The sequence below is a fragment of the Coregonus clupeaformis genome, chromosome 3 (assembly GCF_020615455.1).
Source record: "Coregonus clupeaformis isolate EN_2021a chromosome 3, ASM2061545v1, whole genome shotgun sequence".
NCBI classification, from domain to species: domain Eukaryota; kingdom Metazoa; phylum Chordata; class Actinopteri; order Salmoniformes; family Salmonidae; genus Coregonus; species Coregonus clupeaformis.
This window is the reverse complement of record NC_059194.1, coordinates 43,468,177-43,483,506: the sequence shown is the minus strand read 5'-3', so window position 1 is coordinate 43,483,506 and position 15,330 is coordinate 43,468,177. Positions and strand designations below refer to the sequence as shown.

At 43.5% G+C, this 15,330-nt stretch overlaps 1 protein-coding gene across 1 annotated transcript in view; it reads right to left on the bottom strand.

Moving 5' to 3' along the window:
* Positions 1-274: 274 nt before the first annotated feature.
* LOC121580062 (SH3 and multiple ankyrin repeat domains protein 2-like) overlaps positions 275-15,330 on the bottom strand; it is a 169,831-nt gene continuing 154,775 nt past the window's right edge. Inside the window, exon 23 of the mRNA XM_045208952.1 lies at positions 275-1,631. Within this exon, the coding sequence (XP_045064887.1) occupies positions 1,088-1,631 (544 nt within the window). The 3' untranslated portion in view covers positions 275-1,087. The remainder of the gene's footprint in view (positions 1,632-15,330) is intronic.

Here is a 15,330-nt window from a genome sequence, read left to right as displayed (position 1 = left end):
GCATGACAGAGAGATCTCCAGCCTTGTCCTCGTCAACACTCTCACCTGTGTTAATGAGAGAATCACTGACATGATGGCAGCTGGTCCTTTTGTGGCACGGCTGAAATGCAGTGGAAATGTTTTGGGGGGATTAAGTTCATTTTCATGGCAAAGAGGGACTTTGCAATTAATTGCAATTCATCTGATCACTCTTCATAACATTCTGGAGTATATGCAAATTGCCATCATAAAAACTGAGGCAGCAGACTTTGTGAAAATTAGTATTTGTGTCATTCTCAAACCTTTTGACCACGACTGTACACCTCACAAACATGTCTCTGACAAAACCCAAATCCACACACCTTCCACTGTGAACAGGGATGTGAAAGGGACAGTGGCGCCTGCTACAGTGGAGCCCCTCCAGCCATGCATTAGAGTGACCAACACATCGTCATGTTTCTCTCTCAGGAGAAGAAGGCCATCGCCGGATGTGTGTGTGGATTTGCTTGCAGCGAGTGATATGGTTTAGGATTCAGCTAAACATTTCGACAAAGGTTCTCGTTTCTAATGTTTTTCAAACGTCAGATGCGTTCATAAACATAACCCTTTTACTCTAGTGAATAAATATTCTCTGAAGAAACTCTAGCAAAGATAGAAAAGGAGCGCCAACCAGCTCAGCTGGTTTCAAACACCCACACTGGGGCAGCTTGAAAAAGTATTGAGTATTCCAAAGCGACTGGGAGTTGTAGTTTTGAGTATTCCAACAATGTCCGGGTTGGATGTTTGAGGGCTACGTTTCTAGAGTATTCCAAAGTGTGGTCTTTTGTGACATGAGCATCCCGAAAAAGATGCAGGATTTCTTCCACTCTTTCTCCATTCTGGATTCGGGAACGCCGCCTTTCTCCGGGCTATTCCCAGCAGTTCCTCCAGGATTCCAACATCCCCTGACACTCTGGAAGCAGAATGGGAACGATCAAACACAAACACAGAGGCGAGGCAGGAAGGGAGGAGTCAATGGCCGATTCCTAAATCGTCCCAGACTGTCCCAGACTGAGAAGGAGAACAGGTAGGAGAGAGAGTGTTCCAGATAAATCCACACCCCATGGCTTTATCTGTCCTGCAGCATTTTGAGGGCCCTCTCGATGTTCATGCGGTGGCCCACCCGCGTCACCCCCAGGTCAATCAGATCCTCTTTCTGCAGCGAGGGCAGGTGGGCGCCCTCGATCTCGTTGTCTAGGAAGGCGTCTTTATGCTCCGACAGATTCAGGCTGTCCAGCCAGTCGGCCACGTCCAGCTTGCTCCACAGCTCCACGGGCTTGGAGGCGAAGGGCTTGCCCGAGGCGGCTACGGCCTGCATTAGGGTGAGCGGCGAGGGGGAGCGCGAGCCACTGCACGAGGACCCTCCACCAAGGCTACCGCCCATGCTGCCGAAGCCACTCGCACTCCCCATGGGCGGGTTGGGCAGACCGAAGATGTCGCTGAGGCTGGGCGAGGCAGAGTGGGGTAAAGAGGAGGGGCAGGGGGGCGAGGAGAGGGACGAGGTGTCCGGGGGGCTGCAGAGGTGAGGGGGCAGGCTGGAAGGAGGGGTGCAGGAGGAGGGGGGCAGGCCAAAGGACACACTGGAGTTCCGCTGGCTTCCTGAGGCTGGAGAGCTGGAGAGAGCGAGAGAGAGAGAGAGAGAGAGAGAGAGTGAAAGAGAGAGAGAAAGAGAAAGAAAAAATAGAGGGAGAAAAGAGAGATCATGAGAACCTACCATTTGTACGGCACTGTGATGAACTATGGTATAGAGTGGCTGTACCAAACTAATCCAGACCATAATGACCAGAACATGGCAACCAAAGAGGACCATGGCAACCTAGAGAATCTTGGCCAGATAGAAACCTCCGGCAAGAAGCAGACTCCTCCCCCTCCACATGTGACTCACAACCCCCCAACTACAGCATATGTGTGTGGGTGTGTGTGTGTGTTCAGACCTGGCTGGTGTAAAATGGATGTAGTGTTCGCTGACCTTGACGTGTGGCAAACCTGCTGAGGCTTGGTGTGGAAGTGGGGATCGCCTAGAGCTTTCAAAATAAACACGAAGTTCATGAACATACAGTATTTTACTAATCTAAGCACAGAATTATAATGAAATACCTGAAAGAGCCACTAGGGTGCAGTGTTGTCAGTGGATTTTTACCTAAACCTTACTTTACTTCACTGGTATTTAACAGTCTCCTATGTACCAAGTAGGCGGTCCATATTTAGCCTTTTTCAAACACCTGAAAAAGCATTTTCCTGCAATCTAGAGCCATAATCATTATGCTTAATTTTTGGTAAAAAATATGTAAATTTTTCTGCATATCTAAGCATATCTCTTGAGCTGTCTGTATCCTCCTGACCGGTGGTCATTCTTTTAAAGAAACAGAATATTTTTTGCAAATGTATTAAAATGAAAAAATGAAATATGACATTTACAAAAGTATTCAGACCCTTTACTCAGTACTTTGTTGAAGCACCTTTGGCAGCATTTACAGCCTCGAGTCTTCTTGAGTATGACGCAACAAACTTCGCACACCTGTATTTGGGGAGTTTCTCCAATTCTTCTCTGCAGATCCTCTCAAGCTCTGTCAGGTTGGATGGGGAGTGTTGCTACACAGCTATTTTCAGGTCTCTCCAGTGATGTTCGATCGGGTTCAAGTCCGGGCTCTGGCTAGGCCACTCAAGAATATTCAGAGACTTGTCTCGAAGCCACTCCTGCGTTGTCTTGGCTGTGTGCTTAGGGTCGTTGTCCTGTTGGAAGGTGAACCTTCACCCCAGTCTGAGGTCCTGAGTGCTCTGGAGCAGTTTTTCATCAAGGATCTCTGTACTTTGCTCCATTCATCTTTCCCTCGATCCTTACTAGTCTCTCAGTCCCTGCCGCTGAAAAACATCCCCACAGCACGATGCTGCCACCAAAATGCTTCACCGTAGGGATGGTGCCAGGTTTCCTCCAGACGTGACGCTTGGCAATCAGGCCAAAGAGTTCAATCTTGGTCTCATCAGACTAGAGAATCTTGTTTCTCATGGTCTGAGAGTCCTTTAGGTGCCTTTTGGGAAACTCCAAGTGGGCTGTCATGTGCCTTTTACTGAGGAGTGGCTTCCGTCTGGCCACTCTACCATAAAGGCCTGATTGGTGGAGTGCTGCAGAGATGGTTGTCCTTCTGGAAGGTTCTCCCATCTCCACAGAGGAACTCTGGAGCTCTGTCAGAGTGACCATCAGGTTCTTGGTCACCTCCCTGACCAAGGCCCTTCACCCCCGATTGCTCAGTTTGGCCGGGCGGCCAGCTCTTGGAAGAGTCTTGATGGTTCCAAACTTCTTCCATTTAAGAATGATGGAGGCCACTGTGTTCTTGGGGACCTTCAATGCTGCAGAAATTTTGGTACCCTTCCCCAGATCTGAGCCTCGACACAATCCTGTCTCAGAGCTCTACGGACAGTTCTTTCGACCACATGGCTTGGTTTTTGCTCTGACATGCACGGTCAACTGTGGGACCTTATATAGACAGGTGTGTGCCTTTACAAATCATGTGCAATCAATTGAATTTACCACAGGTGGACTCCAATCAAGTTGTAGAAACATCTCAAGGATGATCCAGGCTCTGTCGCAGCCGGCCGCGACCGGGAGACTAATGGGCGGCGCACAATTGGCCCAGCGTCGTCCAGGGTAGGGGAGGGAATGGCCGGCAGGGATGTAGCTCAGTTGATAGAGCATGGCGTTTGCAACGCCAGGGTTGTGGGTTCGATTCCCACGGGGGGCCAGTATAAAAAATAAATAAATATATATATATATATATATATATATATATATATATGTATTCACTAACTGTAAGTCGCTCTGGATAAGAGCGTCTGCCAAATGACTAAAATGTAAATGTAAATGTAATGATCAGTGGAAACAGGATGCAACTGAGCTCAATTTCGAGTCTCATAGCAAAGGGTCTGAATTCTTATGTAAATAAGGTATTTCTGTTTTTATTTTTAATACATTTGCAAAAATGTCTAAAAACCTGTTTTTGCTCTGTCATTATGGGGTATTGTGTGTAGATTGATGAGGAAAATAATTAATTTAATCCATTTTAGAATACGTCTGTAACGTAACAAAATGTGGAAAAAGTAAATGGGTCTGAATACTTTCCCAATGCACTGTACACTAGACAACAGTAGTCGGCGCTGTGTTGAAGCCACCGTGCCTACATCTTGGCACTCCCTCATCATATTTTTTTTTTGAAGCTATAGAAATACATTTATTCATGTCTACATTCGTTTTGGACACATTTATTCTATTACAGACACCTTAATGCATACTTTTTAATTATATTATGGGAGCTAAACAGAAATAACATAGTAAACAATGAAAAAATATATTTACAAAAAATCCTTAAAGTATAGTTTTTGAGATTGCTAATGTTACTGTCCCCAGTACAGTGAGGGAAAAAAGTATTTGATCCCCTGCTGATTTTGTACGTTTGCCCCCTGACAAAGAAATGATCAGTCTATAATTTTAATGGTAGTGAGACACAGAATAACAAAACAAAAACCCATAAATATGCATGTCAAAAATGTTACAAATTGATTTGCATTTTAATGAGGGAAATAAGTATTTGACCCCCTCTCAATCAGAAAGATTTCTGGCTCTCAGGTGTCTTTTATACAGGTAACGAGCTGAGATTAGGAGCACACTCTTAAAGGGAGTGCTCCTAATATCAGCTTGTTACCTGTATAAAAGACACCTGTCCACAGAAGCAATCAATCAATCAGATTCCATACTCTCCACCATGGCCAAGACCAAAGACCTCTCCAAGGATGTCAGAGACAAGATTGTAGACCTACACAAGGCTGGAATGGGCTACAAGACCATAGCAAAGCAGCTTGGTGAGAAGGTGACAACAGGTGGTGCGATTATTCGCAAATGGAAGAAACACAAAAGAACTGTCAATCTCCCTCAGCCTGGGGCTCCATGCAAGATCTCACCTCGTGGAGTTGCAATGATCACGAGAACGGTGAGGAATCAGCTCCTACACAGGAGGATCTTGTCAATGATCTCAAGGCAGCTGGGACCATAGTCACCAAGAAAACAATTGGTAACACACTACGCCATGAAGGACTGAAATCCTGCAGCACCAGCAAGGTCCCCCTGCTCAAGAAAGCACATACAGTGGGGAAAAAAAGTATTTAGTCAGCCACCAACGGTGAGCAAAAATCCCAGAACCACACGGGGGGACCTAGTGAATGACCTGCAGAGAGCTGGGACCAAAGTAACAAAGCCTACCATCAGTAACACACTACGCCGCCAGGGACTCAAATCCTGCAGTGCAAGACGTGTCCCCCTGCTTAAGCCAGTACATGTCCAGGCCCGTCTGAAGTTTGCTAGAGTGCATTTGGATGATCCAGAAGAGGATTGGGAGAATGTCATATGGTCAGATGAAACCAAAATATAACTTTTTGGTAAAAACTCAACTCGTTGTGTTTGGAGGACAAAGAATGCTGAGTTGCATCCAAAGAACACCATACCTACTGTGAAGCATGGGGGTGGAAACATCATGCTTTGGGGCTGTTTTTCTGCAAAGGGACCAGGACGACTGATCCGTGTTAAGGAAAGAATGAATGGGGCCATGTATCGTGAGATTTTGAGTGAAAACCTCCTTCCATCAGCAAGGGCATTGAAGATGAAACGTGGCTGGGTCTTTCAGCATGACAATGATCCCAAACACACCGCCCGGGCAACGAAGGAGTGGCTTCGTAAGAAGCATTTCAAGGTCCTGGAGTGGCCTAGCCAGTCTCCAGATCTCAACCCCATAGAAAATCTTTGGAGGGAGTTGAAAGTCCGTGTTGCCCAGCGACAGCCCCAAAACATCACTGCTCTAGAGGAGATCTGCATGGAGGAATGGGCCAAAATGCCAGCAACAGTGTGTGAAAACCTTGTGAAGACTTACAGAAAACGTTTGACCTGTCTCATTGCCAACAAAGGGTATATAACAAAGTATTGAGAAACTTTTGTTATTGACCAAATACTTATTTTCCACCATAATTTTTTAATAAATTCATAAAAAATCCTACAATGTGATTTTCTGGATCTGATGAAAATTACAGGCCTCTCTCGTCATTTTAAGTGGGAGAACTTGCACAATTGGTGGCTGACTAAATACTTTTTTCCCCCACTGTATACATGGCTGTCTGAAGTTTGCCAATTAACATCTGAATGATTCAGAGGAGAACTGGGTGAAAGTGTTGTGGTCAGATGAGACCAAAATCGAGCTCTTTGGCATCAACTCAACTCAATTATCCTTTGGGGGTGTTTTTCTGCTAAGGGGACAGGACAACTTCACCGCATCAAAGGGACGATGGACAGGGCCATGTACCGTCAAATCTTGGGTGAGAACCTCCTTCCCTCAGCCAGGGCATTGAAAATGGGTCGTGGATGGGTATTCCAGCATGACAATGACCCAAAACACAAGGCCAAGGCAACAAAGGAGTGGCTCAAGAAGAAGCACATTAAGGTCCTCGAGTGGCCTAGCCAGTCTCCAGACCTTAATCCCATAGAAAATCTGTGGAGGGAGCTGAAGGTTTGAGTTGCCAAACGTCAGGCTCGAAACCTTAATGACTTGGAGAAGATCTGCAAAGAGGAGTGGGACAAAATCCCTCCTGAGATGTGTGCAAACCTGGTGGCCAACTGCAAGAAACGTCTGACCTCTGCGATTGCCAACAAGGGTTTTGCCACCAAGTACTAAGTCATGTTTTGCAGAGGGGTCAAATACTTATTTCCCTCATTAAAATGCAAATCAATTTATTACATTTTTTACATGCATTTTTTCTGGATTTATTTGTTGTTATTCTGTCTCTCACTGTTCAAATAAACCTACCATTAAAATTATAGACGGATCATGTCTTTGTCAGTGGGCAAACGTACAAAATCAGCAGGGGATCAAATACTTTTTCCCCCTCACTGTAATTTCGTCCTTGAAACAATTAATTGAAAAACTGTAGAATTCCCTTAATTCCTATGGATGACAGCTCCTTCTGGGGAGTGCCAATATGGCCGACCGGTGGCTTCAAAGCCTCTCAATGGCCAATACATAGCATCGGCAATCAAGGGTTTATATACATCATTGGTTAAAAAAAACACTGTCATTTGGATGTGGCTTATTTGACTGGGGAATTAATTTAAATTGAAATAAACCTATATCTCATGTGATTTTCACCATAGCATATTTCAGCTGGCATTTCCTCTAAGGTTCACAATACAGTATTTGTATTTGTATTTATTAGGGATCCGCATTAGCTGCTGTCAAGGCAGCAACTACTTTTCCTGGGGTCCAAACACATTAAGGCACTTACATCACACATAAAACAAAGGATAAAACAGTACATCATATAACATTATTACACCACTACCTATCTACAATACAAAATGTATAATACCACCATACAACAATATTACAATGTACTGTACGTGTGTGTAGAGTGCATGCGCTAGCGTTTGTGTGCGTGTGCGTGTGTCTGTACCTGTGTATGTGTGTCTCTTCACAGTACACACTGTTCCATAAGGTGTATTTTTATCTGTTTATTAAATCTGATTCTACTGCTTGCATCAGTTACCTGATGTGGAATAGAGTTCCATGTATTCATGGCTCTATGTAGTATTGTGCGCTTCCCATAGTCTGTTCTGGACTTGGGGATTGTGAAGAGACCTCTGGTGGCATGTCTTGTGGGGTATGCATTGGTGTGCTAGTGGTATAAACAGACAGCTCGGTGCATTCAGCTTGTCAACACTTCTTACAAAAATGAAGTCAATCTCTCCTCCACTCTCTCTCCACAGTCATGAGAGATTGACATGCGTATTATTAATGTTAGCTCTCTGTGTACATTTAAGGGCCAGCTGTGCTGCCCTGTTCTGAGCCAATTGTAATTTTCCTAAGTCCCTCTTTGTGGCACCTGACCACACGACTGAACAGTAGTCCATGTCCAACAAAACTAGGGCTTGTAGGACCTGCCTTGTTGATAGTGTTGTTAAGAAGGCAGAGTAGCGCTTTATTATGGACAGACTTCTCCCCATCTTAGCTACTGTTGTATCAACATGTTTTTACCATGACAGTTTACAATCCAGGGTGGCTCCATGCAGTTTAGTCACCTCAACTTGCTCAATTTCCACATTATAAGATTGAGTTGAGGTTTAGGATTTAGGGTTTAGTGAATGATTTGTCCAAAATACAATGCTTTTAGTTTTGGAAATATTTAGGACTATCTTATTCCTTGCCACCTATTCTGAAACTAACTGCAGCTCTTTGTTAAGTGTTGCAGTCATTTCAGTCGCTGTAGTAGCTGGCGTGTATATTGTTGAGTCATCCGCATACATAGACACACTGGCTTTACTCAAAGCCAGTGGCATGTCGTTAGTAAAGATTGAAAAAAGTAAGGGGCCTAGACAGTTGCCCTGGGGAATTCCTGATTCTACCTGGATTATGTTGGAGAGGCTTCCATTAAAGAACACCCTCTGTGTTCTGTTAGACAGGTAACTCTTTATCCACAATATAGCAGGGGGTGTAAAGGCATAACACATACATTTTTCCAGCACCAGACTATGATTGATAATGTCAAAAGCCACACTGAAGTCTAACAAAACAGTAACAGTAACAGTGACGAATTCTGTTTACGAGAAGAATGCCGACAACCAGGAACACACACGAACACACACACACACACACAATACATTGCATGTAGAAAAAAATACTCAGAGTGCACTGAGGCCGGAGGGAAGCTTGCAGCATTAAGTCCACAGAGCATGTCCTAATGTGATTCACTCTCTATCTCTGAGTGTGTGTGTGCGTGTTTAGAGAGTACATCTATGTGCATGCGTTCATACAAGTCTTTTGGTAGTTGAACTGTTCATAGAACAACAATGCAACATATCGAGGAAGAGGATTATACAGTATTTGAGGTCAGCTCAGCTGGGAATAATCATTATGAAGTGATTATTACTTTCATGTCCAGCAGTTAATTTCAGAAAAATACCATTTGACCATCTGGCTTCAGCATCACAGTATCCTCAACTCACAAAAAAATATACCTAACACAAACATGCAGTGGGCTTGAGACTCAACACAAGAGGGAGAGAAGACAGAACCTAGATCTGGTATGCAATCTAATGTAAATGTAACATTTTTACGAACAGTGTAGTGTGTAGTGTACATATCAGCCCCCCACGGACCACAGAGATTTGTGCAGCGTCAGATGGAGTGATGGATCGATGGGGAGATGGATGAAGAGGCGTATGGAGTGAGAGCAGGTACACACAGGGCAAACCCATCACCTCCCCCCAAAAACACACAAAACTATGCTCCATTCCATTCAGATTAACACCCTCATTCAATTCCCCCTCTAAACTTCCTTCTGTGGTTCCATACTGATTGGGCTCTGAAGGGCTGCAATGCCTGCTAATTCATCAACTAATATATGTGTAGAAGTCATTTAATATACTGTAATTACACTCCTAAGTATGGACAAAACCAGAAGACACAGCAGCCCTTGACGACCGGGTTGGTTGTCCCCTCTTTCCCTCGTACTATATGGATAACCCTGAGGGAAGTTAGGGAGGGGAAGTGAATTGGGCAAGGGCGTTATTTGGCCCAAATGGAATTGGGCCAATGTGAAAGCACTCAGTCCCTCCTCTGGACCTGTAGCACCATGGGTAAAACTTACAGCTTGTTTTTTCAGCACCAGCTTTTCCACAGGAAGTCATCGTGATGGAGTAAGGAGGATGGAGTGAGAGATTGAGTGAAACAGAGGACACATGAAAAGATGAGACACAACGACAAAACACATGGAGAGACACAATCACGCACGCACGCACACACACACACAGAAAGGGGAAAAAAGTGAGAAAGAAAATGTGACAAAATGCAGTGAAGAACGAACATACGTCCTTCTAAACTGACAACTCACGCCAATGTGATTCCCTGCTTGTGAAGATGGGAAACAAATAATTCACTTCACAGTCATAATTTCCTCTAACAGTCATAGTCTGGTCTATTTCACATATACTGTGCATGCCCCTGTACTGTATATGCCCAATGAATGCACTTGAGCAGCTTTGCATAATAAAAGTTGATGCTTCGTTATCTGACCCACTGATCCATTTCTAACAGATCAATACTTTGCTGTTGAACCTGTGATCACAATCAATACCATCAGGCTGACGAGGTAGGAGAGGGATGAGGGTGTCAATAGCCTACTGTGACAGAGCAAAACACACCCTTGACCACACACACGGGCACGCACACACACATGCAGACACACCACACACATATGCATGTGTGCGCTCATCGCGCACACACACCAAACATTATCCAGCAATGATACCAGAAATGATATTTTCTGACTTGCTTGCTTGCTTATCGAGTTTAGTGACCAAGCTATCACTCCAACCTTCCATATAACAGCCCAGAAGCTGAATGGTTTTACTGTGTATAAATGGCTCTGCTTTGACTGTGTCATTAGAGAGCATACACAGCATCATCTGAGCCATTTTCTACAGAGTTAGTACTGAATGCTTGAACTTATTAGTGCAGTGAAATGATATAAACATTTTTAGTTTGTACTTTGTACCCCTTTTTGTCCCCAATTTCGTGATATCCAATTGGTAGTTACAGTCTTGTCCCATCGCTGCAACTCTCGTACGGACTCGGGAGAGGCGAAGGTCGAGAGCCATGCGTACTCCGAAACACGACTCCACCAAGCCGCACTGCTTCTTGACCCACTGCTCGCTTAACCCGGAAGCCAGCATAATAATGTGTCGGAGGAAACACTGTACAGCTGGCGACCGAAGTCAGCGTGCATGCGCTCGGCTGCCACAAGGAGTCGCTAGAGCGCGATGGTACAAGGACATCCCAGCCGGCTCATGGGTCTCCCAGTCGCGGCCGGCTGCGACACAGCCTGGGATCGAACCCGGATCTGCAGTGCCTTAGACAGCTGTGCCACTTGGGAGGCCATAGTGCAGTGAATTTAACCATTATAGATATACTGTACTGTACACATGCATACACATACGAATGCACACACAAAAACAGTCAAGAGACTCTTTCTCCATCTCACCATACACCCTCACACATGCACGCCTGCATGCACTCACACACAGAATCACACACTTAGTCTCACAAACACTCCGATATGTTATGTAACCGTGGCCTAGTAAAGGAGGTTACACGTGATGTGAATGTGCACACTGTGATGACGCTGAACCCTACTGAGAGTTAGCCCCCAAGACCCTCCCCCCCCGACACTATAATCGGACTGACATCACTCCAGCGGGCCTCAAGGCTGCTCTCATCAACTCGTTGCTAGGCAACCCCTTTCATTCGCTGGCGCACTAATCTGTGAACCTAAAAGACGGGGATAAAATTGAAAGGTAAAAAAATGTACGAATGCTAAAAAGGAGGAAGTGCAAATCTAGGCTGGTTCTGCTGTGCTGAACGCTTAAGACGGAGAGAGACTGTTTCTTATGACCCTGTCGAAGTCAGAGAGAGAGAGGGGGAGAGAGAGAGAGAGAGAGAAGGGGGAGAGAAACTGAGACAAAAAGAAACAGACAGAGAGAGAGAGATACAGAGACATAAAGAGAGATGGAAGGCCCGAGAGAGAGACAGAGAGAGAGAAAGAGAGAGAGAGAGAGACAGAGAGAGAGAGACAGAGAGAGAGAAAAGAGAGAGAGAGAGAGAGAGAGAGAGAGAGAGAGAGAGAGAGAGAGAGAGAGATAATATAGGCCACCCTCTCTTTCATATCCATCTGCTCCATGTGCTCAGATACAGGGCACCTTGCCCCTTCTGCTACCTGCTCCCTCACACGCTTCCTCACCTCAACTGTTCTATATGATCTCTCTCCTTCCCTCAGGCTGTACTATGCAGTACAGTGCCACCTTTCCCTTTTACCTACAATATGTAGTGTATCGGTTTTCCATAAAACAAGTTTTTTGTTTTTTTTACTCAGGGAAACGGCACGTTGTCGCCTCTATCCAATCATGTGGACTCTGACTCAGTCAATATCATTGGTCCAACTTATTCCAATCAATCACCTTGAAATGGACAGAATATGCCAGTCCCAAACACCTAACTCTTCCCTGACCTCCAACCTTTCCTTAGCCCCTATCTCTTCTGTGTTTGCAGATCTGTGGGGAACCAGAAAGCTGTAAGCAATATAGCGGAAGGAAGCTCTGGTCAGTCCATTGGAGGGATAGCTGTAGTGTAAACCATCACCATATCATTTACTCATACCTAGTCCACAAACAGATCTGCAAACACTGGAGAAATATTAATATCCTGAAATAAATAAATAATCTCACTACAATACATTTTAATAGAAAGTTTGCAAAAATAGATAAGATCTTGCTACCATGGAAAGGACAATACCTGTCTATTTGTAGAAACATCACCCTGATTAACTCTTTAGTCATATCCCAGTACTTATGGCCCTGCCTACACCTAATGACTTGTTTTTTAAATTATATGAGCAAAATATATTCCACTTTATTTGGAACAGCAAGCCAGACAAAACTAAACAGGCCTATTTATATAATGAATATGAACTCGGAGAGCAGAAATGATTAAATATGAAAACATTGTACCTCTCACTAAAGGCTTCAGTCATACAAAAGCTATATTTAAATCCGAACTGGTTCTCTAGCAGATTAGTAAGAACGGCTTACCCCGTGTTTAAGAATCGCCCTTTTTCCCTTTATTCAGATTACAACCTCTCACTTTCGGTTATTTGAAAATGAAATCATCTCCAAAATATTGCTAGTTTTAAAACAAGCCATAGAAAGCTGGTTGCAATTTCCCTTTAATCCACCAGAAAAGAAAGAACAAATATTACAACAAATATTATGGTTAAACTCAAATAGACTAAATGATAAAAAAATCATTTTTGAATGAAAAAAGACAACTGTATAGTCTTTGTAAATTATATCATAAATAGGACTGGTGGAGTTATGTCACACATGCAGTTAGCAAAAATATATGGAAATGTCTGCTCTATCCAAAATTACAACCAACTGATTGCAGCATTACCGCAAAAAAGGAGGAGGCAAGTGGAAGGGGGAGAAGGTAAGGAACTTGTCTGTCGGCCCTGCATTAAACACCAAAATTGGTTAAAGAAAATGGTGATGAATAAAAATGTGTTCACTATTATTCTACAATGTAGAAAATAGTAAAAATAAAGAAAAACCCTGGAATGAGTAGGTGTGTTCAAACTTTTGACTGGTACTGTATATATACAAAACAATATATATGGGGGATTGGAAATGATGCAGACAATTACATTGATAGAAGCCACAGTCTATCTGCAATATTAAAGCTGATCTACCCCCTAAAAATAAAACTTGAATTTAAAATTAAAACACTGGAGAAGTAACTGCACTAGGCTGGGGGAGTGTTTTTTCAACCAGGTAGCTATATAGGCCACTCTCTCCCTTCTGGCTCTTTATTTATTTCACCTTTATTTAACCTTTATTTAACCAGGTAAGCCAGTTGAGAACAAGTTCTCATTTACAACTGCGACCTGGCCAAGATAAAGCAAAGCAGTGCGATAAAAACAACAACACAGAGTTACATATGGGGTAAAACAAAACATAAAGTCAAAAATACAACAGAAAATATATATACAGTGTGTGCAAATGTAGCAAGTTATGGAGGTAAGGCAATAAATAGGCCATAGTGCAAAATAATTACAATTAGTATTAACACTGGAATGATAGATGTGCAAGAGATGATGTGCAAATAGAGATACTGGGGTGCAAATGAGCAAAATAAATAACAATATGGGGATGAGGTAGTTGAGTGGGCTAATTTCAGATGGGCTGTGTACAGGTGCAGTGATCGGTAAGGTGCTCTGACAACTGATGCTTAAAGTTAGTGAGGGAGATAAGAGTCTCCAGCTTCAGACATTTTTGCAGTTCGTTCCAGTCATTGGCAGCAGAGAACTGGAAGGAAAGGCGGCCAAAGGAGGTGTTGGCTTTGGGGATGACCAGTGAGATATACCTGCTGGAGCACATACCATGGGTGGGTGCTGCTATGGTGACCAATGAGCTAAGATAAGGCGGGGATTTGCCTAGCAGTGATTTATAGATGGCCTGGAGCCAGTGGGTTTGGCGACTAATATGTAGTGAGGACCAGCCAACAAGAGCGTACAGGTCACAGTGGTGGGTAGTATATGGGGCTTTGGTGACAAAAACACATTCTCTAACACATTCCATAGTCAAACACTGAGGACTCTTTAATCTATTAGACCTAACAGCTCCCAGAAAGACCTCAACGCTACAGGGCACCCTCTTGTCTTATCTGTCATAATAAAAACCTATCACATGCCAATAAATAAATAAAGCTTCTTGAATTGAAATGTATTTTAATGGAATTCTCAGAGGCAACAGAAAAATATATTGTCTCTCTCTAGTCAGCAGGAAGCAGATTGTGCAGTCAACCTTTCTACCTGTTCTTGATTATGGGGATACTATTCAACAAGGTGCAGCTGCCTCTACTCTTAAACCTCTGGATGCCGATCCAATCGTTGATGACTTTGTTTTGTACAACACCCCTCATTTTGACGTCACCATTTGCTTCAATGATGGCAGTCTCAGACTGAATTATGTAGCAAACATAGAGTAGTGGAAGAATTCATTTTAAGTCGTCAGGCAACCATTTATTGTCAACACAAGTAGAGCAGAAACCCACCTCTAACCTCCTCTTAGAAATAGAGCAAAGAGCCAACCCCTCTTACTTAAATACTAACACCCCCTCCCATCCTCATCTTAATGAGATACAGACAGGGGGAAGAGGAGACAGAGATAAAGAGAAAGGAGGAGGACATATATATTTCTCTTTTTCCTCCCCTTTACACCTGAGCGATGAAGGATGGTCCATTTCATACAAAATGCATGTGACTCGTGAATAATTTAACATATTTTTTTATTCTTCATTATGAAAGAGGGAGGACAGTTTTAAAAAGCATGAGCTACCTGAAAGAATGCACACACACACACACACACGCACACACACACACACACACCAGGGTTGGGGTCAATTCGAAATGAAGGCTGTCAATTCAGGAAGCAAACTGAATTTATTAATTCATTGAAAAAATGACATCTATTTTCAATGACTTCTCAATAAAATGAAAATGAGAAGCTATTTATTTAAAGTTTTTCCATTTTTTATTTTAAATTCAAATCACTTTCGAATTGACTGCTTTCAATTAGAATTGACCACAACCCTGAGACGCAAACACAGTCTCATCACCTTGTTGTGATGTCTACTAAACACCTTCCCCTCTCAAATTGACAAAACAGGACAT